This window comes from Myotis yumanensis, unplaced genomic scaffold (genome assembly GCF_028538775.1).
Source record: "Myotis yumanensis isolate MYYU_CA2020_CCGP unplaced genomic scaffold, mMyoYum1.0.hap1 SCAF_8, whole genome shotgun sequence".
Taxonomy (NCBI): Eukaryota; Metazoa; Chordata; class Mammalia; order Chiroptera; family Vespertilionidae; genus Myotis; species Myotis yumanensis.
The window spans coordinates 15,721,565-15,748,404 of record NW_027223759.1 but is presented as its reverse complement, the minus strand read 5'-3'; the positions used below and the strand labels follow the sequence as shown (position 1 = coordinate 15,748,404).

The 26,840-nt window shown below is 36.2% G+C and overlaps 1 protein-coding gene across 2 annotated transcripts; it reads left to right on the top strand.

Moving 5' to 3' along the window:
- Window positions 1-4,208: 4,208 nt before the first annotated feature.
- MYL1 (myosin light chain 1) lies at window positions 4,209-26,739 on the top strand. Of its 2 annotated transcripts, none has more exons than XM_070422046.1 (7): window positions 4,209-4,469; window positions 16,874-16,901; window positions 20,841-20,984; window positions 23,234-23,407; window positions 24,362-24,439; window positions 25,907-25,949; window positions 26,437-26,739. In XM_070422046.1, the coding sequence occupies exons 1-6, from the start codon at window positions 4,353-4,355 to the stop codon at window positions 25,933-25,935; spliced, it is 570 nt and encodes a 189-aa protein (XP_070278147.1). In that variant the 5' UTR covers window positions 4,209-4,352; the 3' UTR covers window positions 25,936-25,949; window positions 26,437-26,739. The 2 variants fall into 2 exon arrangements, with proteins under 2 accessions (XP_070278147.1, XP_070278148.1); XM_070422047.1 differs by lacking the exons at window positions 4,209-4,469; window positions 16,874-16,901 and adding exons at window positions 15,778-15,844; window positions 16,597-16,621.
- The last annotated feature ends 101 nt before the right edge of the window (window positions 26,740-26,840 follow it).

The following is a 26,840-nucleotide window of genomic DNA, read 5'->3' as shown; positions in this document are numbered from 1 at the left end:
GGTAGAATATAAAGAGCCATCTTTAGTAATGAACTTGTCCCTTCTCGGCCATTCTCCTGGACTTTGGTAAGCATTTTTTAAAAAGCTTCTACAGCAAATGGTACAGTTAAGCATGAAGAACACTTGGAAGATCTGGGCACGGAGTGGATCAGCTGTCACTAAGAACATGATTCCTCAGCTGTTGCCCGTCCTTCCCCTTAGAAGTCACCCTTGTCACACAGTCCTTCAAAAAGGAGGGGTCAAGAGAGAAATTTCATTTTGATTATCACACAAAAGGACTCAAGATCATAGTTTCAGAAAGCTACTAAATTCTTCTTCCTACGCACATAATTTTAATAATGCATAGCTAAGTGACACACTCATTCTGCCCAACAGGAAAATCAGTTTTTAAAAGGCCACAAGGTCTCAATGCTGTAAATTGTAAAGATTTTGAGAAGTTCTTTCTATAATATACCTGATCAAAACACAAAAACTAGTGGCTAAGTAGGAATGCGATCTTATACCTCATTTCTTTGAAGTTTCAGGGAGAATTCTTTTTAGTTCTTGGGGGGTTTTATATATTTTTTTTCTTTTAGGAAATTTTAGGTTTGCAGAACAGTTGAGAAGAAAGTTTCCTCTATAGTTTGCATCTTACTTTAGTATGGCACATTTGTCACAGCTAATGAACCAATATTGATACATTATTATTAGCTAAAGGCCATGCTTTATTCAGATTTCCTTCCTTTTTACCTAATTTCCATTTTTTATTCCAGAATTCCACCCAGAACAGCACATTACATTTACTCTTCACGTTTCCTCAGGCTCCTCTAGGCTGTGACAGTTCTCAGACTTCTTAAATTTTTTATTTTATTTCAGAGAGATTAAAGGAGAGGAGAGAGAGAGAGAGAGAGAGAGAGAGAGAGAGACATCAATCAGCTACCTCCCGAACACATCCCAACCAGGGATCAAACCCATAAGCTGGTATTGTGTCCTGACTAGGAATTGAACCCACTACCTATTAGTGTACAGGACAACACTCCCACTGACTGAGCCACACCAACAAGGGCACCACGACAATTTTTAACTGCTTGTCAGTATTTTGTGGAATGTCCCTCTATTTGGCTTTGACCTATTTTTTTGCTGTGGTTTTTGTTGTTGTTGTTGTTGTTTTTGCATGATTGGACTAGGTTATGGGTTTAGGGGAGGAGCCTGACAAGAACTACCTCAGACACATGGTCAAGGTTAAAATCAACAATAATATGCTGGTGGCATGTACCCTTCATATGATATGAATGGCACTCTACCTTTGTGTTTCTACTTTTCAAGTAGAAAATTCTACACCAGCACATTTTCTTCTGTGAAGTCATAAATCGTGATATATATTTGGTAACATTAAAGGATTTAGAAATATAGTAAGATCAAGGCATTTTCCCCCTAAATATGAAAAATAAATGTGTTCCTATTTAGAATTTTTGCCTTGGAACACAAACTCTTTTATCTGTAAACCTGTCATGGGTCTTAAGAGATTTCTGCACATGGAACAAAGTATTAATACAGGCTGCGAGCTAGAGTAAGAGCATATCCACCATGCAATAATTGCAGGAAAACCCCATCTACCCTTTGATAATCCAAAGGAAAGCCAACTGGTGGACAAATTCCTGCTATTTACAAAAATAGCATATGTATGATAAAACATGGCATTATTTTTAAATTCTCCTCTAATTATTTAAATTGGAGACAAAGACTATACTTAGATAAAATATGCTCAGATTCTCGTGACTGTCATATATGTAAGAAATGAGTATCAGCAGCTAATTTAGGTCACAACTAATTTAGGTCCTGAGTATGAGGCAGCATGGGGGAGGAAGCTCATCTAAAAGCTTCTCCTACACATCCTATCTAATAAAGAGGGAATATGCTAATTGACCCTCGTGCTGTTGCAAAGATGGTGGCGCCCACATCCAATAAGAAGGGAATATGCTAATTGACTGTCCTGCCCACAAAGATGGCGACATCCTCAGCCAATAAGGAGGGAATATGCTAATTGACTACCCTGCCCTCAAAGATGGTGGTGCCCACAGCCAATAAGGAGGGAATATGCTAATTGACTGCCACACCCTCAAAGATGCAGCACCCACAGCCACAAGATGGTTGGCAGGGGAGGGCAGTTAGGGGTGACCTGGCCAGCATGGGAGACAGTTAGGGGCAATCGAGCCAGCATGGGAGACAGTTAGGGGCGACCAGGCCAGCAAGGAAGGGCAGTTGGGGGTGACCAGGTCATCAGGGGAGGGCAGTTGGGAGCAATCGGGCCAGCAGGGGAGGGCAGTTGAGGGAAATCGGGCTGGCAGGGGAGCAGTTAGGCATCAATCAGGCTGGCAGGGGAGTGGTTAGGGGGTGGTCAGGCTGGCAGGCAGAAGCAGTTAGGGGCAAGCAGGCAGGCGAGTGGTTGGGAGCCAGCAGTCCACAGGGATTGGGCCTAAACCAGCAGTCGGACATCCCCCAAGGGGTTGCAGATTGGAGAGGGTGCAGGCTGAGCTGACAGACACCCCCCACAGAGCACGAATTTTGTGCACTAGGCCTCTAGTATATGGATAAAATAATACAGCCGATCAGGCCACCATATGAGATAAGGAGACCAGGGGTCAGTTGTGACCTAAGTGAATTGTTGCTAATATGACAGTCTTAATCTCTCAATGGTACTACTGAAAGGAATAATGACCTCCAAGTTGGAGAATGCTTTTATATCAGACCAAAAGAAAATAACTAATGAATCTATATCATTAAACATAACTATATTCAACAATTAGAATATATATGTGTATACTTATATATATATACTTATGCATATATATTTATATACATAAATGTATATATGTATATGTGTATATATACTCTTATATATGTAATGAATAAATATGGCTCTTTTAAAATCTCAAATTAGCTACTGCTTGTTTATTAATTAATAGCTACTCATTAATTAACCTGAAAGAACAGAAGTAAGGATAGTACATTGGTGATTCTTACCAATATGCTTTTTTTAAAAGACATGTTTTGATTGATTTCAGAGATAGGAAGGGAGAGGGAGAAATAGAAACATTAATAATGAGAGAAAATCATTGATCAGCTACCTCCTACATGACCCCTACTGGGGATCCAGCCTGAAACCAGGCATGTGCTCTGACCAAGAATTGAACCGGCAACCTTTTGGTGGTGCACAAGATGACACTCAACCAACAGAGCCACTCCTGCTGGGCATTCTTATGCTTCTTAATATGAGAGTCTAGCCTTGCAAACTGAGGACCCCAAGGACAGAAAATAAACCTGTTACTCACCCAAACAAACTTACACCATAGTGATAATTAAAGTCCTTTTCTCTTTTTATTTCTCTGGCCACTTAGGTTAATTTAAGAATTTATCTTATCTCCTTAGTATGGATAAAAAAAATGTAAGTGATAAATAAATAATCAGACTTTATACCATTTAGGAAATAAAATGGGTGTCTACTTTGAAAGTCACTGTTAAAAAGAAGTTATTTGACAAGAAGGCAAATCTTGCTGTCATTTCCATTCCATTTGATATTTTTCATTAAATTATAGAAAGAAAACTAAGTTATAAAAAGTATTTTTAAATTATTTTTCTTTAGCATCCAGTTTAAGAGAGAGAGAGAGAGAGAGAGAGAGAGAGAGAGAGAGATTGTGCTCCCTAGAAAGGAAACCAGTTTAAGACTTGATGGGCTCTCCTTATACGTCTGCTTTTTATTTTTAAACATCACAGCCTCTTTGCTGACCAACATATTCTTGTGAGTTATGGCAAGGGGGGCGGGGGGAGCATGAGCACAGGAGCTGGGTGAAAGTTGGTGGCACTCCCTGCCAAAATTCCAAGTTGAAATAGAATCCTTCCGTCCGCTTCTTAGGCATGGTGTGAAGAAAAAAAGATTTACAACTTCAGCAGAATTATAATTCCACGAAGAAAATAGTATCAGTCAATCAACTTTACTATCACCAAAGGATCTGAGACTGGCTTTGGCATACGTCTTTCTCTTTTATAGAGGGGGGGGGGGGGGGAGCAAGAGGAGTTTAAAAAAATATGATGAAGCCCTGACCCTTTAGACTCCATTTATAGACAGAGTAGGAATGCCATCCCCCTTGACTAGCGCGCTGTCCAATCCAGCCTCATGTGCGAGATTCTGTTAGGCACTAAGTGAAATATATACGCAGGCCCTTATGCCACTTAATACTCTGGGGCCACCTTCAAGACACTGGGCCGTGGATCAACTGCACCGCCACTCCTCTTCCAAGAATCACTTTGACAGGTTCTTTTGGAGGTGCTTCTGCTCTCTCTCTTTTGTAAAAAAACCCATTCTTTTAAACAAAATGGCACCAAAGAAGGACGTGAAGAAACCTGCCGCTGCTGCTCCTGCCCCAGCCCCTGCCCCAGCACCTGCACCTGCCCCACCCAAAGAAGAAAAAATTGACCTCTCTGCCATTAAGGTAACTAAACGGGTGAATAGTTTGGTCACTGAAACATCTTTCGACATTAGGGAACTCTAGAAACTTGCAAAAGGTATATTTTTTCATCGAGACAAATGCCATTATTAGACGAACTGGTAGATTTGGAGAGGAGAGAATCCTGATTAAAAGGTAAATGAATTCTAACATATAATTTCAATAAAATTACCATGAGTATGGTAATTGCATGTGGGACCTGTATTTTCTCTATAGTTTTGCTCTCTAGTTTCCTTTCCCCCCCACCCCAAATTTGGGGTAATTTATATAAGCGTAAAGGTGCTTTACAAATATTTAAACAAATACTTGTTTTAATTTTTTATAAAATCTCTGTAGAAACTAGATCCCTCACTTTAAAGCTATATCAAAAGGAACATTTGGGTCCCTCTAGGGATTTCCAAAAATTTTAAAGCAGCTGAAGACCCAGTTGTCCTGGATGTCCTTATTTGACAGCACCTTTATGTCATCTGAAAAAGAGAAGATTTTTGCAATTCAAGCTAATTTCCCCCTCAGCTTTGCTTAATAAAACTTGATACAACACCAAATGAGATCTCAGTGCAGACAATTATGTACTCAAGTGTTTCAGTGACTATAACTGTCATCTTGTTTATTTATACACAGGATTTAATTCAGAATGCGTGAGCTGTTTCTAAATGAAACTAACACAAAAAAATACTGTAAATCTTGTTGGTTATATGGCTTTTAGTTTATGTCTTTGAGCTCTTGCATCCTTGAACTAAGGAGAATGTGATTGATTTTTGTGTCAACACTTTACTGTGATCACAGTTCTTGAATAGCAAAAGGTTAGCTGCTTTTAGAACAATGATGCAATGCATGAGCCTGTTACCTCTCAGTGATGTAACCCTTCAAATGTGCCCCTTCTCCTTGTTCACTGGGCTGAGATTGGTCCAAAGGACAGTTTTAAAATCTTCATCTAAAGAACCCTGCCTTATATGGAAAACTCATGGGTGAAAGTGCCTATGCGTGCTCTTTTCCCTGAAGTCAAAAGTTCAGTACACAATAAATCTGAATTTTGCTAAATTAACACTTTACTGGCAGGGGTGAAGCTGACCTATAGATAAACACTTCATTGACTATTTTACTATAATTGTAAATTTTAAAAATATTCTTAACATAAATATTTATTTAGATCATCTTTAGGTATATGTGCTGAAGTTAAATAAATACATTCATAATTCTTATAACGTTCCAGTTAAACATGAAATTTTATGTTTCAAAGTAAGAGTAGATTATCATAAATATTTTATCTTGAGTTTATAGATAACTGAAGTAAAATTTTCATAGAATCTAATATTGGTGGTTAGGAACTATTTTTTCTTTGTTAGGAACTATTATTTTTAATGAATATCTACTTAGGGAGAGAAATGCATGTCAGACCTTCTAATAAATATACTTCCACCATGAGGACTGCCTGCATACAGCTCATTAAGAGAAAACCAAATGTTTCATCCGCACAACCTTGTTAATGTAGCTGTGCAGATGCGCACTGACTACATTGTACAGTAAGCGTGATTACAGCCACTCCAGTGATTCTGGCTGTCTCTATCCTCTGATTCTGTGCTCTATCCTAACATTCAAGATAAAAATTAATGTCAAAGCAATTCTTCTTTATATTTATTGTGATTTATAAGACAATACCCTCTCTTTGTGTCTGGGACTGCAAGTATCTGGAAAGGGGAAAATGTACCTTTATCTTAAGAAGAAAAAGAAGTATCTCACTAATGAAAACAGGCATTAATGTTCTTCCCTGAGAAACTGTGTAAGAGTAAGTAAATAAATAAAATGTTAGGTTGGCAGGTAAGAAGACTCCAAGACAAGACAAAACATCACTCTTTTAATCAAGAGATTAAGCTGATTCCTTGTTTAGAGTCAGCAGAAAATTGGTTTATCTTTTCCTCTATAGGTTGAATTAAAGCTGGTATGAGCTAGTACAACTAAGCAAAATAAGGAAATACTCCTCGGAGTCTCTATAAAGATGGGGTCTGTTCCATCTTCATTTCACTGCAGAACCAGAGATGTGATAGGTCCCAGTAAGGGACACAAACCCAAAAATAAGTTAAGTAAATCTAGAAGAAACAGGAAGAAATTAACCTTTATCTTTAATTCAGAGAGCCAATTACTTTTTTATATAATATATTTTTATTGATTTCAGGGAGGAAGGGAAAGGGGAAGAGAGAGATAGAAACATCAATGATGAGAGAGAATCATCGATTGGCTGCCTCCTGCATACCCCCACTGGGAATCAAGCCCTAACCGGAATCAAACCATGACCTTCTGGTTCATAGGTTGACACTCAACCACTGAGCCATGCCAGCCAGTCCAGAGAGCCAATTCTTGATAGAAAGAGAAAAGAAAGAAAATATAAGTGAAATGAATATATTTTTGTGAAGGAATTTCAATGCCTTCAATGATTTTCATTTATCAATATGAAATGAGTATGTATTTATAGGTATTATAACATGGCCAAAGAATGTGATGCAACTTGAGGACTTTATAAACTTAATTTCATCCAAGTAGGTAACAAGGCTAATTAAAATGCACATTGAAACATTTCATATTATGATGCTTTTAATCACGTAATGATGTTCCTAGTTATATTACCTCATATGTTATAAACTTTCTTCAAGCAGAGAAAATGAACTTTAGAGAAATTAATAGAGCTATTCTATGTGTTCATTAACTTTCTAAAAACTTAATAAAAAAACGTAATTGGATTTTAAACTTTCATAAATCATATGATTTAGAAATCTATCTGTCCTTTAGACTTTGAGTAATGCTAAAGTTTAAGCATAATGATCTTTGTCTAGTATTATAATCATAGTAATATTGAATTCCTCAATATTTTTCCCAGCCAATATCTGTGTTTCATATAACATACCATGTTTAACAGCCATATATTTGACTCACCATAAACTCTGAACAATCTTGTAGATTAATTAGTTTTATCAATTTCTTAAATGTGTGTTTTTTTTTAATGTGCCTTTAAATTTGATTTCCACCCTAGTCGGTTTGGCTCAGTGGACAGAGTGTCAGCCTGCGGACCAAAGGGTCCCAGGTTCAATTCTGGCCAAGGGCACATACGTAGGTTGCAGGCTCCTCCCTGGCTGGGGCCCTAGTCAGGGCATGTGCAGGAAGCAACCAATCAATGTGTTTCTCTCACATTGATATTTCTCTTTGTCTTTCCCTCTCTTCTAGTCTCTCTAAAAATCAATGGAAAAATATCCTTGGGTGAGGATTTTTAAATTTTTTTTAATTTCCTCCTGATTTGTTGGTTATTTGTTTAGAACAGTTTCTTCAATTGTTCTGACATAAAACCTTTGATATCTGAGGAAATGTTTATATGATGTCTTATCTCCATGGATTTTCTATGAGTATCCTTTTTCAAAAGCACATTTTCTGCTGATATTTGAACATTAAAGTTACTGTTCCAGGTGGTTCTGCGAGCTCTTTGCTTTCACAGAGATGATACTTCCAGCAACACTGCCCTGAATAAAGAACACTGCCTGACAGAATCTCAAGTGTAGGAATTAAAACCTACCCTGAATAGTATAGTTGTAGGTGCAAAGAATTAACACCTGATGCCCAAAATTACAACCAAGTGAAATAACAAAAGTAAATAAGTAATGAAATGACCATGCTGCTAGATTTCTAAAGCTCTTCAATGTGTAAGTGAATATTTTGCATGCTGCATGCCATAGCTTATATGTCAGGATTGCTGTGAAGTGATGGGACTAAGAATCACGTCTCTCATTGTGTGGCTTAAATTTTAATTCTCGTTGTATTTACCACTCAATTGGGTCATCTCTGACTAGATTGCAGGCGATATTACAAAAAGTTGTAAAGGTACAAAATGCATTGACAGAAACTCATTCAATAACAAACCTCACAGCAACAATTGACCATGTGCTTGGGAAAATTTAAACTTTCAATTTAATGGGCAAGGTAGAAATACAGCATTCCTGATATATACATCTATTTATTTATGGATATTCAGTGGAGACAAATATATGTATACATTGTGACACCTAGCTTATTCTGGTCAGGGTGTAGGATTGTTAGTGTTAATCTATAAATTCTTTTTCTCACATCTAACCAGGCTAATACAAACCCAATCCCACTTAGGAGGACTTTTGGGGAAATCAAACAAGGTCATGGCCATGAAAGGTTTTGAAAATTATAAAGTTCTTTATAATAGAACAACTACATTCATTGTGAATTTACTCTGTGCCCTATTATCTTATTTAATCCTCAAAACATTGCACTGAGATTGTTTTAGCCTCATTTTGCAAGAAAAGAAACTAAAGGGTCTAAGAGAGATTCAGTGTTATATCCATGATCAAATAACTAGCAATGATGAAGCTAGGATTAATCTCAAAGGCCAATCCAGAGTCCACTGTGTTAACCATATTACAACCTACCTGCTGTTTATAAAGAGTGAGTTGCTGTTGGTAAGAATGTGTAAAGGAGACTCTTTTCCTCTCCAGCATGTGAGGTAGAGTGGTTCTTATATTACCCTGCACAGCCCTGTGTCGCCACGAGAGGGAGGGACAAGCACACCTCAGAGCAAGTTCATGCCTTAACCTTGGCCTTTCACTACCGTTCTATTCTCCACAGCTTTCCTATCTTATCATCTGTTGCTGATGGGTTGTGTTCCGTTTTACACATGGGAGGTGGAATATTAGGAACTAAGAAAGACTCCTAGCCACTGTGCTACAGCTTCCTATAAAAAGTTGGAAACAGAACATGTATATTTTTTAAATGCTGTTATGAAAGTAGATTGGTAATTGCCAGGGGTGGGGGTTGAAGTGGAAGGAAAGAGTGAAATGGTCAGAGGATACCAACTTCAGGGTAAGAGAATAACTTCTGGGGATCCATGTACAGCACGGTGACTAGAGATAATGATACTGCATTGTGTACTGGAAAGCTGCTAAGGGACTAAATCTTAAAAATTCTCACTTAAATAAAAGATACCTATGTGAGTGATGGATGTTTTAATGAACCTTATTGTGGTAATTATTTCACAGTATCAAAACCATCACATATCAGATCATCACGTGTACACCTTAAACTTACACAATGTTATATGCCAGCGATTTTCAACCTTTTTCGTCTCATGGCACATAAACTAATTACTAACATTTTGTGGCACAATAAGAAATATATATTTTTTTGCTGATCTGACAAAAAATAGATATAATTTTGATCATTCACACTGGACAGCTATCATTGTGTTGGCTGTTGTCATTTTTTATTTGACAATCTAAGGGAAAAGCAGTCAGTGCCCCTGACTAAATAGTCAAGTATTGCACGTTTTAAAACATCTTGCAAAACACTGGCAGAAAATAGCTGTGATATATCACTTATATCCCAATAAAGCTGAAAAAAATTTTAAGTTATACCAAATTATTTTTTAAATGTTGTTAAATGTAATGAAGCTGAATAAATTTTTTAAATGAGTATGTTTTTAATTTAACATACACATATATTAAATCTGAACTCCAAAATTTGCCATCAGGCTAATATTCTGAGAATGGTATAGGATTTCTATTTACAAGTAAACAACATGGTTTAAACTGGAAATCCCAACCGAACATTAACTGGGGTTATTTATAGAAATATAATGCCACATGTATAATAATAAAACCTTAACCAGTTTGAGGAAAAGAACACATATGGCCAATTTCTATTTAGAAGGAAAGGGGAAGAACATATATAAGTTGTTTTTACATTTTCACTATATAATTATAAGAGTTTGTCTGTTTTTACTCTGGTCTTTCAATAATATGAGTTAATTTTAGATAAAATTATAATGTCAATCAATTGTAATATTAATATTTGTGATGTGAATATAACCTTAGGAGCAAATTAGAAACTATTTAAGACTATCTCTGAGTGTCCACATCAAGTTTCCACTTTCAAACACTAAGGTTGTAAAAAAAAAAAAGAGAGAGAGAGAGAGAATAGGTGGAATGGAGTGGAAAAATATTAAAGGGCATTGGTATCTCTCTCTAATATTATATTTTGAATTACAAGCAACTGGCTGATGTCTTTGTGAAGTAAAATGCAGTTCGTTAAGGAATAGATGTGTTCACCAATTAATGGCGAGTAGCACATTCAATGTTAAAGATAATGAAATCTTTGCAAGTCAAGAAGAGCATGAAGTGACAGTACCAAATTTAGCTTCTCGACATTTTAGTGCTGCAACTGCACCAACCCCTGGCAAGTTGTCTTTAGAAGTCAGTCCATAATTACCAGCATTCAGCACCATCTGACTCATGGAAATTGTGGGAAGGATTATATTTAGTCTGCTGATACTGCACTTTCTTCCACGTCTTTTCATACTGAAATACTTTTTGTATGAAAAGAAGGTCTTTTAGAGTTTGCTTTTACAATCAAGACTCTATCCGTTGCTTATCACCCAAATCAGAATTTGGAGGGCAAAATTATAATATATATATACAGGAAGGGCTTCGATGACACTAGTTAAAATTTCAATTATATGGATGATAAATCCTTGCTATTCTAGTCATAAATTAATAATGGTGAGCTGAAACCAGAGAAGAAACTTCTCCCTAAAGATAAAATCACATCCTAATCAACTTTTTATACTTATTCCCACTGTGGTGGATGAGGTTCTTTGAATCTATCAAGTGCCCAAAGTTATACACTGTCTCCTGTTTATAAAACATCTGACTCAACTGAACACAGTGTGTGAAATTATGTTTTGCTTAAATTCTCTTTAACTAAACTACTTCAAAATAATATTATTAATTGAATTTTTGGGCAACCTACCTTTTTCCACTAGAAAAAGTGAGTTGAGGTAGATTCTACTAACAAAAAAAATGGAAAACTGTAGTACCCTAAGCAACCCTAGAAATCATTAAGTATAATAGTTTATATTTGAGGAAGCTATGATACAGACAAGAGAAATTATTTAATCCAAAGACACATGATTTGTTATGAGAACCAGAACAAAATTCTGAATGGTTTAATCCCTATCTAGTTTTCTTTCCACTATATCAAAAGACCTGAAACCTCTAAAATGGTAATGCCAATATTTATATATACCTATTGTCGCAAAAGGAACTTTTTCTCCAGATAAGTCTGTGAGTTTGGCCTGAAAAATTAATCAAGTTTTCCTTAGGGCTTGCATACATCCAAATCTTTGTCTCTTTGACAGGCATTAAATCAGAGAACCTGCAGTAATGTTTTCTTGATTGAAAGGTAGCCCTGGTAGATTGATTGTTTTACTCAGCCTCACCAGTGATCAGTCCCATGTACCTCACAGTGATGATGAAGTTGTTTAAAGACTGTAGTCTATGTTCCTTCCTAGGGCATTTCCCTCAGTATCAACAACACATATCTCCCAAATCACCTTTTACTATAGCTCTTCTTGTTTTACTACATCTTTTTTTAGCAGTTTTTAAAAATATTTTAATTAAATTTATTGGGGTGACATTAGCTAATACTACCAAATCGTAACATACATCAATTCCAGAGCCTGTTTGATTAAATGCATTTTATATTTTTCCTATAAATTCCTTCTATATACCAGAGACTTTATCTTTTTTTAATCAGATAACCAAACCTCATGATTACTTTTAGAAAAATGCTTCTCAAAATGAGAAAATACCTATAAATATTGCAACAAAAATCATTTTTAATACCAGTACCTTATATACTACTACCTACCTAAATCCAAAGCCAAACAGTATATGACTCACAAAAATGTGGAGTGTAGTTGTTTTACTATCGGTCTAATATAAGTATATAGGCGAAGATGGGAAAAAAAACTTTAAAAAAACAAATTGAGGGTTTCAAAGTAGTGGTCTTAATCATAAACATTTACACAGAATCTAAGCAAAGGCTCTGGAAATCTAAGGGCACATACATCAATAACTCAGGATGAGCATGCCTACTATGTGTTTGGCAGCTCTCGGGGCTGGAGATGGCGTGTCAACGGAGAATGTAAGCACCTCCTCTAGAGTGTGAGCTCTTGAAGGGACTGATGAAGTCTCTTCCCTCAGGGAATATAATATCCTAGAGGAGGAGCTTATGTTCGAAGGAGGAGCTTACTATGCATATGTTCTAATGACTTTAACTTAATGAAAATCCGTTGATCATCTAATGTAAGCAGGTATTTTATAATTATGGGGGATAACATCGAAGAATAAAGGCAGGGGCAGCTCGCCAAGAGGGAAAGGTTGGAGTAAGCCTGCACAAAGGCTTTCATAATGCCCTGAGCTACCCAGAAGTTTACATCCAATCGGAAGGTTAAAGGTCATCTTTGAGTGGAAGGATGGAGCTAGGTAAGCAGAGAGAAAAGGTTCATTTCAAGAGAAGGATCTTTTATCAGGACTTTGAAGAATAATTAATTTCTAAGAAACAGACATGAGAAGAGAGACTTAAATCTAATTTTTAAAATAAACCAGATGATGATATAGCAAACTGAGCTCAAAATCAGCTGCCATTTTGTATTTGTCGAAGTCATGTTCAAAGGGCTGGTTATTTAAATAAGGTGGGGGGGGTGGGGGCGGTTCTGGCTACTTCTCCATTATAACACCAGAAGAGATGCCAGAGAAAGTTTTTGTCATCTGTAAAAGTGTACCAAAAAACAAATAGCATTTCCCATTTATTCTATGAGCACAGCACCTGGGTTTTCTAACTTGAAAAATATAGTTTATTCCCTGGACTAGACTATACTGCAGCCTTCTCCACGGTTGTCAATAACTTGCTTAAATGTTTACTTTGATTCCCAATAGATTCAAAAAACCTAAACTCTCATTCTCTATGTGATAAAGTTCAGAGAAAAAATAGAGTTAAAAAGTTTGGCAACTGCCTACCTCTTCTATTTTAATAATATTAAACCTCTACATGATATCCAAGTGGTAAAAAATAGCTTTTTCATAACATAAACATAACTTTTAAAATGACTTTCCAGAATACTCAACAGATTTTATACAAATTAACCATATTCTATATATACTCAAGGATACACATCTCTACTCAAAAAAAGAAAGAAAAGAAAATGATCATTATGTAGGGAAACTTTGATGAGTTTACTTTTTATTATTTATATTTATCAGCTCTTCTAAAGATATATGCTAGCTCTCAATATTACTCATAGGCAATTCAATACATAAAATTACAAGACTAAAAAAACACAATGAAACATGGTTTGCTCTAAAGCCTTTAATTTTTGCATCAGAATCATGAGGCTCCAAAGTACACAATTATCAATTGTCCCTCCCTTCTATCTTCCCCTAATGATTCAAAGCATCTAAATATTTTTATTAACTCTTTCAAAGTGTCAATCTATTTATGAAGATATGCTTACCTAGGTATTAATATTGTTTAAGTTATATTTTCAGTCCTCATTTTGGAACTCAAGACCCTATGAGATTTTTTTCACTATCCGCAGTCTTTGAACAAAAAGTAATACACATTTACTAGTAAGTGCTGATTTCTTTCTAAATGCTTAAGGGAAAGCTGCAGATACAAATTTGTCTGCAGGGGGAGACTTTATGCTTTCTGTGACCATTTTCTTAAAAGTAGTGCGGAAATCGTACTTACATTAGAACTTACTTCCAACATTCTTATGCCTGTGAGATGCTTTAAATAAGTAGAAAACTGATAGACATGTGTGAACATCAGTGGACATTTTAAGACCAATCTTTCCCTGTACCATTTTGCACAGTACCATTCTAGGAAGAGAGGGCCCTCTATTTTCAGATAAGCTACCATGAGAACCCATTACCGGCCACTCCCTGGGATACATTTCAAGTTCTAAAGTACAGCTTTGCCTTCCTCAGCCCGGTTCTGGGTTCTTTGTTTCTAGGTCTGTAGACTGAGCCATCAAATGTTTGACATGACAGAAACAGAATCAGCACGTTCTACTAAGAATTTACATAAAATTTTAAAATCTCAAATAGAAGGAGAGAAAAAGAATGCAAAAATGGTCTATCAACAGATAACGGTGATTACCAGAAGAAAAGGGGGGGAGTGGGGAGGTTGAAGGAGATTAAGGGGAATCTATAAATATATGGTGACGGAAGGAGACTAGGCTTTGGGGGGTGAGCACACAATGCAGTATACAGATGGTGTATTATGGAATTGTACGCTTGAACTCATATAATGTTATTTTCCAATGTCACCACAATAAATTTAATGTCTTGTTTTATTTTTATTTTTTATTGCATTAATTGGGGTAACAATGGTCAACATGAACATACAGGTTTCAGGTGTGGGTTTCTATGTTACAAGATCTGTATACTGCACCATGTGCCCACCACCCAAAGTCAGATCTTCTCCTGTCACCTTATATTAGGACCCTCTTCTCCCCCACACCCTTCGCTCTGGAACCACCACACTGCTGTTTGTGTTCACGAGCTTCAGTCTTATATCCCACATATGAGTGAAATCATATACTTCTTAGCTTTTTCTGACTGACTTATTTCACTTTGCATAATGTTTTGTTTTAAAAAGAACCAGGAATAAAGCTTATACATACATACAGAGAGAGAGAGAGAGAGAGAGAGAGAGAGAGACTATCAGCTTTCCTGCCTAGAAGAACTTCAGAAATTCAAAAAAATTGACTGATCAGCCACTATAAAGATAACAGGGAGGGAAGAAAATACCCAAATGTAATAAGTGTACTAAGGGAGAATGGTGAAAAACAGAGATCAAACCATTCCTGGTTTAGATAAGCTTTATACTTCTGAGCATACAGATTGTAAAAATTGATTAATCACAGATTTTCAAGAACTGGCGAGATTAGCACTTGGGTGAACCCTAAGAAACTCACAGAATGTGGGATGCCTCTCAGGTCCTCTGAACTTTTCCACAAGGGGTTGCCAATTGAAACCCCAAACCAGTCCTATCCAATACATTTCATTAATACCAAGACGGCTCACTTGACGTTTGCAAAGTCTAACATTCACTGGGAGCAGGGGTCAGCTCAGGCCCCTAGAGAAATTCGAGGCTCCTCTGCCACTGAACAAATAAGCTTCTTAAAGGAAGACACTCCAGGAGAGCATCTCAGAGATAAGGACCATAAAAGTACCGACAGGCTTCGGGCTCACTATGGCTGTCTACTATGGTTTCTGGTTTCCTAAAAATAGCCCTCAGGGTACAGATCCCTCTCCCTCTTTGCCCTAAGAAAGCTGAAGAACTCTCCGAAGGGAGTGGCCACCTCTCTCTGAAACCTGAATCGAACTGTGAGGTCACAGCTTCCCCCACAATAAAAGGCAGCCTGCACCAGGGTGGCCCCACTCAGGGATTGGAGCAGCCCTCAACTCTTCATCTTCGCCACTGTTTTGCAGCCCAGCAGCTCCATCATGGTGGGTCCTATGAGAAAAGCGTTTGTCATTTGCAGGAGGAAAGAGATAGGGGCTATCATCTTACTGAGAAAAAAGGCAGACATAAAACAGAATTGGGGAGATAGCATATTCAATATGAGTCTTTAGAATCTGCTTTGGGTTTTTGGTGAGGTGGGCTGAGGATAGAAGAATTAATTTGAGCTATTATGCCAGCTGGAAAAATAAGACTTAGTTCCCAAAGTAGTACTTTATGCTTCATCAATTTTTGCTATATCACATAAGGTTTATTATATCTAAATTTAGAAAGAAAAAAACCCTCTGCAACTATAGGAAAATATTGCATCTTAAAAAACAATCCAGTGATGCCAATTTCTAAAGCTGAGTAATCTGCTTCCAATGCATTTAGTAAAAATGTGATGGTTAAACAGAAGAACAACTTGTGGTGATTCTTTGCAATGCAATGCATCTGTTCTTCTTAAAACAGTGTACCTGTTTTAGACATATCTTCAATATACTCTAGATTATTATCTTATTCCAGAAAGTATTTGACTTGGCCTCTGTTAAAGCATTGATTCATCAAAGAGAGATGTTCCCTAACTATCTTTTGCAATAGTTTTTTATTTATCCTAGACTCCAACGTATCCTCAGGCAACCTTCTTACTCTATGAAACCTACATGGCTTTTTAAAAATCTCAGGACAGACAGCACTCAATTCTGTCAATGCATTTGAAAGAGTACTAGCTTTTTTTTCTTTCTCCCTCTCGCCACTTCAGTCCTTCAGTGCTGACCAGATTGCTGGTAAGTGAATTGAGCTTTTCTACTTCAGAAGTAGGCAGAACACTGCCTAGTTTCAGAAATATCACTTATCTCCAAGGCATGTGACTAACTGGCTCAACCTGTTAGTGTCCAAGCTATGCCTGAACTCTGAAAAGTAGGCTGACTTTGGGAGCTTACTTTAAAGATGACTCAGGGAATGAGCTTGGATACACTGTAAAGTCAGGACAATTTGGTTGGTTAAAATATTCTTTGTGGTTAATTTCTTTCTGACAGATCGAGTTCTCTCAGGAACAGCAGGATGGTAAGTTTAAAAGATATTGCTGTTGATATGTGCACACTCAGAAAGATGGGTTTGGAAAGCCGACTCCCTCTGGATGAGATTAGTTCTTCCTAATGACCCCCCACTGGTGCTGCCACTCTAAAAATAAATGCTCTCAATCACTCTAACTTCTCTCAGCACCCCCAAGCAGCCCTTTCTTATAATTAGTAATCAGAGGTTAAAGCAAACAATAGATAAACACTACAAAATAAGCCCTTATATTCACTGATTTCTAAATATCTATATATACTAGTATACCCCTAAAAGATGTAGATTTTGGATGGCTAATTTGTTAATCAAATACTTAAAGAGAGATTTTGCAAGTCTGAATTGTTCAATTTGGAAAATAAAATAATTATTATAAAACTGCCAATGACCAAATCTACATAATCTCAATGGGCATTATAATGCATTGAGAGAAATGATGGGTAAAGTAGATATAGAATAAAAGTAAATGCACAGACAAAGAGGGAAGAGTATTTGTCATAAAACTGTGGGGGGAAACAGTAGATGTCTCCTGGACCATCTTTAGTGACACAAGACAGGTTCCCAGGGAGGGGATGGGACTTGCTCAGGGAACCTAAGAATTAATAATAAGATCAAAATCTGGTATTTAGTTTAAATTCATTAGAATTTCTTTCATAAAAACAGTTACTAACTAAAAAACTTAAACTCTTATGATTCAAGAGAATCGGAATACTTTCCCTAACACTCCCATTTTTTTCTCCTTTCAGTCTTGGAATCCAAGAATCCTGTGCCCTATAAGATCCTATTTTTTCACTAGAAGGGTACTGAGGCATGTTTTATGGAGTGACAGTGTCACATATTCAAATAAAGTGAGATAGAAATAATCTATGAAAGAGAAGGGAAGAAAAATTAGGTGTATGATATATAACTTAGAATATTGGTCATAATAAGTATCAATATTATACATGTTATGGTATATATTATGTAATTTTAAATATAGGTGATTAATAAGGACCTATTCAAAGACTCAGTTCTCCACCTAAAGAATTCCACCGTTTCCTGTGTTTTAGTGTCTGGACTATCTCATGTTCAAACATCAATTAAGGAAAAAGAGGATATTTGCTGTAGTAGCTGTAGTACAGACTCACATGTACCCACATCATGGTTGATGGCCTCATGTAGAACAATTAGATAACTTCATGACTCAGAACTCAATATCCTATAAAATTATACTAAATAGGACTATTTTTTATTCAAAATAGTTGGTACTTCTACTATAATTTGTTTGATTTTTGATACATTCTTAACTAGTGATGCTGCAACATTTTCAGCTAATTACATCCCAGTCCTCTTAAAGATCTACTTTACAGGGTAATTTTGAAAGCCAAACTATGGTAGGACCAAACAATAGAAGACTTTAAAACCCTTATAGGGACAGACGGGAAGTTTAAACTTATTAAACTATTACAATGAAACCTATTACTTCATATATGAAATAGGTTTTAGATACAGAGTTTTGGTAAACATTGGTATGGTGGACTGGTTTTTCTCTTGTGCCAGGAAAACAAATGTTTCTTAGCATTTTAAATGAAATGAAAATCTGATTTGTTCAGAAAGAAATGAAGACTTCCTTTTATTACTTTCTTGATTAATGATTAAATAGTTTTACTCAAGGCTGTTCTATTTGAATGTTTCACAGGTTTGTAGGAAAGGAGAAATAACAACTAGAAAATCATAGCCTCCTAAAGGTCTAAGTCCTCCTATGCTGTCCAATAGAGTTTCCACTGGCCACATGTGGCTATTTAAATTTAAACTGTAAATAGTTAAAAATAAATTAACTATTTAAAAATAGTAAACATTTAAAATTCCATTTCCACAGTTGTACTAGTTGTCTTCTAGTGCTCAAGAATTGCAGGTAACTAGTAGCTACATTTTGGGGCAGCCCAGATATAGAACATTTCAATCATCACAGAAAGTTCTAGAACAGTATTGATCTAGACAAGGGGCTAGAAAAAATTTTTTTAAAGGATCAAAGAGTAAATATGTTAAGCTTTATTGGCAAATGCCGTCTCTGTAAAAAGAACCCAGATCTGTTGCTGATGAAAACAGCCATAGACAATACATACACAATTAGCTGTATTCCAATCAAACTTTGTTTACAAAAACAGGTGGTCAGCCCCTAGGCAGGGGTTTGCTAACCCATGTTCTAGACTCTTCAAGAGAAAACCATAAGCTTTAAAATTCTGGGGTAGAAAGAACAATATCTTTCTGGCCTTAGCCTTTAAATCAACAGAAGGTTTAATGTCAGGAAGATTCTATTACAGCCCATAAAATTCCTATTTCTATATCAAGCATCTGACCAGGGTAATAGTGAGCCCGCTGAGCGATTTGTGCATGAAAGCCTGGAGCCAGTAACAGGAATAGTTCAGTTTCACATGTCCCTTAGAAAGATGAAACAATATTTAACTAATGACCCCACAGTGCCTGGGGCATGTTTTCAGATTAGGGAAATGATCTTTTATGGTCAAATTGCAGAGAATATGAGGGGGAAATTTTAGCAAAGGAGGGAAACATGGTCACAATAGTTGACAGTGAAAATGTCTGGTTCAATCTTAGATTAGGGGATGGAGGGACAGTAAAATAGGGTATTTTGCTGAGTAATCTTTCCAGAAGGTATAATTTGATCCTGAACAACTAATGGCCTAAAATAAGACTGCTTTCACCTCTTTCATTCACAAATGATTTTACAATTGTTAGTATTAACTCAACACATTGCCATCAGTACTTTTGGTTTCCCAGGAAATTCATTTAGTTAAATTTAGAAGGTTTTATTAAAATGTCTTTACTGTCCCCTAATCGATAGTAGTACCTCTTTCTGTCTTTTTGGTGTACATGCCTTAATTCTTTTTTAATGTAATTCTGAAAGGCAAAACCATTCTATTAAAGGAGAATGACAAAATTTAGGAAAATTAAGGAATATAGTGATTGTGATAAAAAAAATTACACTTTAAGAATATGTACTTATACACACACACACACACGTACAAGTAAAATGGAAATCTGAATAAAATTGGTGGTATCTATCAATGTGAATATCCTGATTTCAATAGTATACAATAACTTTGCAAATGGTTACTATTGGGGGATACTAGGCAGAGTATTTAAGACATCTGTACTTTTTCTCAAAAGTGCATGTGAATTTACCATTATCTCCATAAATTTTTCATTAGGATATATGTACTTAATACTAACATAGCAACATGTTGTCATATGTATGATCTGAAAAAAAAAGAATAGATTACCATAGCAACAGACCCAAACACATATTCCTCCTTCTAAATAAATTATACTAGGAGCCTATTATAGTCACACATTGAAGTGGTTAAATGACCACTTATAGAATTTAGAGATTTGTCTCACCTTTCTATATTTTTCTTTCTGAAAAAATTAAGTTACTCCTGAAGAAAACTGGTTAAGGGGAGTATCTAGGAAATTTGTAACTCAAGAGGAGGTTTTTTTCATGTAATTTGAAAAGTTTGTATTAACCTCACAAACACAACCCCATTTGAAAATGTTTCTTGAAATGTTATTAACTTAGTTAATTATATGAGAGGTTATATAAGGAATTCTTAAAGCCTCAGAATGTCTTAACCCATTCCTCCTTCCCACGCAGATGAAGGAAATACGGACAAATATGACTAGAGGCTCCAATTTCCATATCTGATTAATAATAACGTATGACTTGAAATGGGAAATGCTGCTTTAAAATAGCCCCCACGTGAAAGGGTGTGTCCGTGACTGTTTGAACTAGGAAAAGGGAGAATCTAGCAATCACAACGTTGGAAAAATTTGTAAAATAGCGGAGAGTTTGAACTGGATCTTTGATGAAATTAGGGTTAACTTATAGGTCTGAGGTAGAAAAAAAGGCCCCCTAATGCTTCTTGCTTCTTGCAGATTTCAAGGAGGCGTTTCTCCTGTTTGACAGGACAGGTGATAGCAAAATCACCTTAAGCCAGGTTGGCGATGTCCTCCGGGCTCTAGGCACAAACCCCACCAATGCAGAGGTCAAGAAGGTGCTGGGAAACCCCACCAATGAAGGTAACCCCATGTTTTCCCAATAAGTTGAGAAATACGTGGTGTGTGTGTGTGTGTGTGTGTTTCAGAGAAAGAGATTTATTAAGAAATAAGTTTCACAGAATAGGACTTAATTGGCTTTTGATGGTAAGTGTGCCACTTGGCTAGAGTCAGTTTTTTCCCTCATAAAGTAAGTTAACCTTCCTTTGAGAATTTGCAAGCTTGATAAAATTTCATGCTAATGCAAGGAAATAATATTTAATGCTAACATCATTATCATCATCTTATCTTAATGCTCATAATTTAAAGGTTAATGAAATGAAATAATACCCAAATCTACAAATTTTTTCAAACCTTCAAAGGCAAAATTACATTTTGACAAAGATGTTAAATATGACTAAAACATAATGCACTTTGCAAATAACTCCAAGTAAATTATAATAGCACACCCCGAGAGGATGTCTACTCTGATAAAAGCCAGAGAAATGAAATCAATGTTTTCAGGGAGACAAAATACCTGCTAACTTTACCCAAAGGCCTATCTTTTAACACCCTGCTTCTGTAAGTCTCTTAAAGGAAACTCAGCTATCTTAATTAACAAAAACAGGATGACATCTTAATAAGAGTATTTTTTTTTATGTCCAGAGAATTACAAAAAGACCTAAAAATCTAAGCCAAACCTGCATTCAGTCACCCAAGTTAAATCATGGGATCAAAATCAATGACATACATGAGTGTCAAAATTGCAGAATTTATTTGCTCAACACAGAAACCCAGTCTTCAGTCTAGAGCAAGAAAAAAAATTTTTAATCCCAAAGGTTCATGGCAAAATATAATAATCTATTGGAAAACAAACAACAGCAAGAAGACCAACTTGATGTTTTTCAAATAGATACGTGGGCTGTTTATCTTTGCCATAGGGAAAAAAAGAAAACAAATAATTTTTTTTTCTTTGATAATTAAAATGACAATTTTCTTGTGTTGCAAAAGAAAAAAGTACTTCAAGAAAACCTAACTCTAAATCAGTCTGCTAGACTATTCATCACAGTTCATTTTCTTTGAAGGAAAATTTCCAGGTAAATCACACAAAATAATAGCTGAGAGAGTGAGATAAAGTAAAAGAATAGTAAGTCAAGTCTTCCTTCTTAAGTGCCATTTCTAGCTTATCAAACATCCATCTTTAATGGAATTATTAAGTAAATATTCATTTATTCAGCATTTCCATTCAATCTTTTTACTATTATTTAATATACTAGATTTGTATTCTATGAGGAGAGACTAGTAAAAGGGAATTCTGATTTTAGGGGTACATAACTATACACTGCATACATCTGGATAGTCTATTTTATATTTCCTGTGAATATGATTCACCTTGTCAAAAATTACTAAAGATAGTCTTATCATCTGCAGGCCTCTAAACTACAAAAAAGTCAGAAGATCACAAAACATTTGACACATTCTTTCCTCATAAGCTTCTTTTTTAAATTAGCTAAAATTTAAAGAAATTGAAGGCCCTACAAAAGCTCAGGACAAAGTTGGACTATATATTAAAAGTTCAATTAAGTTTTACTATATTTACATGCTAATGGGTTTATTGTGTCGGTATAATTTTATATAGTTTCCCTAGTATTTATAAAAATATTAAATTAAGCCCGGCCAGTGTGGCTCAGTGGTTGAGCATTGACCTACAAACTAGGAGGTCTCAGTTCGATTCCTGGTCAGGGCACATGCTTGGCTTGTGGGCTCGGTCCCCAGTGGGGAGGCGTGCAGGAGGCAGCCGATCAATGATTCTCTCTCATCGATGTTTTATCTCTCTCTTCCTCTCCCTTCTTATCTGAAATCAATAAAAATATATTTTTAAAAATATTAAATTGACAATACTAATAAAATAGTGGCTAACATTAAGTATTCAGTTGTCCCAGGTATTGTGACAAACTTGGCTTGTGTCATCTTATTTACTAGTAATTCTCATACTAGCACTATGAAATATCTCTATTTTAGAGATGAAGAAGCTGAGACATAAATTGGTTAATAAACTTGCCCATAATCACATAGTTGTAAATGGTGGATTGGAGATAAAAGGTCAAGGACTAGGACTCCAGAGCTCAGGCTATTAACTATTACCAAATTTTTCTCATCAGCAACTTACCAACTGAAATTTTCACTGTATGAAGATTTTTCAGGTCATCTAGAATAAACTTTCAAGTTTAATTTGAGACTCAGAGATAGCATTTTATGTTTGCTAACACTCTCCAAATTGCAATGTCTTCCAGAGATGAACGTCAAGAAAATTGAGTTTGAACAATTTCTTCCCATGATGCAAGCTATTTCTAACAACAAGGAGCAGGGCACTTATGAAGACTTTGTTGAGGGTCTGCGTGTCTTTGACAAGGAAGGCAATGGCACAGTCATGGGTGCTGAACTCCGTCACGTTCTAGCCACACTGGGTAAGGACATTTGTTCTAGTGGAATTAGTAGGACAGAATATATAAGAAGGAGTATGACTTGAGGGAATCATGTTATAACCAAGGTAGATAAGGGAAAAGACTACAAAGGGAAAACGTAAAAGAATATTCAAAAGTTAACAACCATTTCAATTAACTACAGTGTCAATGAGTGAGTTTGGAGAAAATGGTAACTTTAATTATTGGTAATGAATAGTAAAACACTGTAGTCCTCATAGGATATAGTTTGAATATCTATACTAATAAAAGCCTGGGTGGCCTTCACGCATGATGCCACCACAAGATGGCCACCACAAGATGGCCACCACAAGATGGCCACGTGCACAGCGGAGGCGGGGCCCGGTGGCTGCTCCATGTGGTGAGGCCTGGGGGTACCGAGGCTCCACGCAGCATGGAGGTGGCTGGTCCCAGTGTTGGTGGAGGAGGCAGGTTGTGTCAGGGGAGGGCAGTTGTGGGAGATCGGGCTGGCAGGGGAGGGCAGTTGGGGGCAATTGGGCCGGCAGGGGAGCAGTTAGGCGTCAATCAGGCTGGCAGGCAGAAGCAGTTTGGGGCTCTCAGGCAGCAGGCAGGTGAGCAGTAGGAGTCAGAGGTCCCGGATTGTGAGAAGGATGTCCAACTGCTGGTTTAGGCCGGGATGGGGCCTAAACTGGTGGATTGGGCCTAAACCGGCAGTTGGACATTCCCCGAGGGATCTCGGATTGGAGAGGGTGCAGGCTGGGCTGACGGGCCTCTAGTTCGTATATAATGTGCACTTAATTCACTGACTCAAAAACATTTATTGGCAACCTACTAAGTGCAAGAGGAATAAGAAGGGCTTGGTTCCTATCCTCCAAGAGCTTAGTCATAGTCTCCAGGAGTTCCAAACTGATCACTTACGGTGGAATTTTGAAAATATTCTCTGACTTCCTTTCTGAACAAAGACTTTTGCTTCATCAGGTGAAAAGATGAGAGAGGAAGAAGTGGAAACGCTGTTGCAAGGTCAAGAAGACTCCAATGGATGCATCAACTATGAAGGTACAATCTCATGTGCTCTGGTAGTTACTGCATCTCTTAAATGATTAGATTGATTATGGACTCCATTTGAGCTTAAAATAATTTCTTTTTCTTCACCTCCCTTATTATCAATGAACTATATAATAACTCTAACTCTAAAGTTAAATTCTTGTGAAGATTTGAATATCTATAATAATAAAAGCATAATATGCTAATTAGGCCAGATGACCTATATATTTTTGCAATCAGTATTGCAAAGAGCTCATTTTCCTAATAAAAAGCAATTACAAATTTATAAAAAGACCACAACCTAATAAAAAATTAATAGATATATGAACAGACACTTCATAGAAAAGGAAAGTATATACACAAATACAGTAGAATATGCTAAACTTCATTAATAACAAGAGAAATGCAGATTGATACTACACTGAAATATCATTTTTAAATAAGCTGATTGCTGAAGATTAACAGTTTGACCAAACTTTGGGGTGAGAAGAATGTGTAGAAAAGCCGATCTGATGCATTCCTGCTGGGAATGTAAATCATTTAAATCCCTGCGTGGTGATGGGGTACCAGCAGATCTAACAAATCTACTTCAAGGAATGTAGACATTCTTGCTGTCAAGTGAAATGAGTGCTACATGGTTATTTGTTAGTAGTGCTGTTTGTGATGGCCAAATATTTGAACAACTCAATGTTAGTCAATGTAGGATGTATCATATAGATTCCAGTACATTTACACAATGAAATACCCTACAGCCCTAAAAGAAAAAAATGACATTCTTATTTATGGTTAGGGTAACATCTCCAAGTATATTACTAAGTGAGAAAAATAAGTGCAAAAGAATTTGCAGAGTATGCCACCATTCATGTAAAAAAAATTTTTATAAACATATATTTGTCCCTAGCTGGTTTGGCTCAGGGAATAGAGCGTTGGTTGGCCTGAGGACTGAAAGGTCCCAGGTTTGATGCCAGTCAAGGGCACATGCCCAGGTTACAGGCTCCGTCCCCATTGGGGGGCGTGCAGGAGACAGCCAATCAATGATTTTCTCTATTCATTGATGTTTCCATCTCTCTCTTCCTCTCCCTTCCTCTCTGAAATCAATAAAAATATATTTTTTAAAAAGAAGTATATATTTGTATTCTCTTATATGCACTTAATAGCTCTATGAACTTAGCTATAAAGGAGAAACTAAATATCTGGGAGACAGTGGTGAGAAACATTTTTTTGTTATAAATTCTTTCATACTTTAAAGAAGAAAAATTTAATCATGTGAATGTACCCCTTACTCAAAAATTAAATTTATAAAATCAGGGGAAAGGTCACAAATCCAGTAATAAGTACAGCGGACTGTACAGAGCATAAAAAATAAGCTCCAGTGTTATAGCTAAGATTAATTAAGATTGAAGTAACTTTCAGAACCTCTTTTTTTTTTATTAAATTTGACTGTTTTCTAACTCTCAACTGTCTGTATTGTGCCTACAGCTTTTGTCAAGCATATCATGTCTATCTAAATGGAGCTCTCAAGGTATATATGTTTCCTCTTTACTATTTAGACTTTCTTGATTTTTTTTATTTTCTTTAACTGCTTCACTTTATATTCTGTCGATATAATTAGTATTATTTCTTAAAAGTTATTTATATGAACCAGAAAACTTCAACTCCCTGAAATGGGTTATTTAGAAATAGATCACTTTGTATAAGCAAAAACCTCAGAAGTTTAATATATAAATCCTATCTTTGTACTATAAGTATGCAATGGAGTCAACAATCCAGAATAATTAATTTAGTTGGAACATAACACTAATAAAAGTATGGACCTACGTTTTCTGAATAACACATAGTTTTTAACAGTTTCCACTCTAGCAAACCATGTTATCACAGTTAAGCACTTGCAACCATGTTCTTACAACGAGGAAATAGTTTACCTTGAAAGTGTTGGCTTGTTTGTGCTTTTTCTTCTTTTCACTTCACATTAAAATAAAAGTCCAACTCATTTCCCTTTTTCTTTACAGATCAAGCATTGTTTAGGAAGACTGGCTGGAAACTTATTTATAATACCCATGTCCAGATCTGTTTACCATCATTCAGAAAAACAAAACAATGTAGACTATTCTAGACTGAGGACTTCCTGAAATTTTTTATACCTACATTTCTCTCTGAATTGCATTCATATAACACAAACCAAGTGTCTCCTGCTCTAGACAAGGATAAACAACTGACAATCTCAAACCCAAGCACCACTCTTTATTTTCTACCATGGGTCAATCAACATCCTTAAATTAAAAGAGCAATAAATAATTTTGGTCAGTCTGGAATATTCAAGTTGCATTGTGTTTTTATCTTCTTAGAGAAAATAATTTTTAAAACCTCAATTCTATTGTTCATGTATAGAATATTGATGAATTAAAAGAACAAA

Bases quoted from the DNA above. Each gene is read 5' to 3' on its own strand.
- MYL1 (XM_070422046.1), top strand. From the start codon at position 4,353: ATGGCACCAAAGAAGGACGTGAAGAAACCTGCCGCTGCTGCTCCTGCC. The intron at 20,985-23,233 runs GTAACCCCATGT...AATGTCTTCCAG, and splicing joins GGGAAACCCCACCAATGAAG to AGATGAACGTCAAGAAAATT. The intron at 23,408-24,361 runs GTAAGGACATTT...TTGCTTCATCAG, and splicing joins TCACGTTCTAGCCACACTGG to GTGAAAAGATGAGAGAGGAA.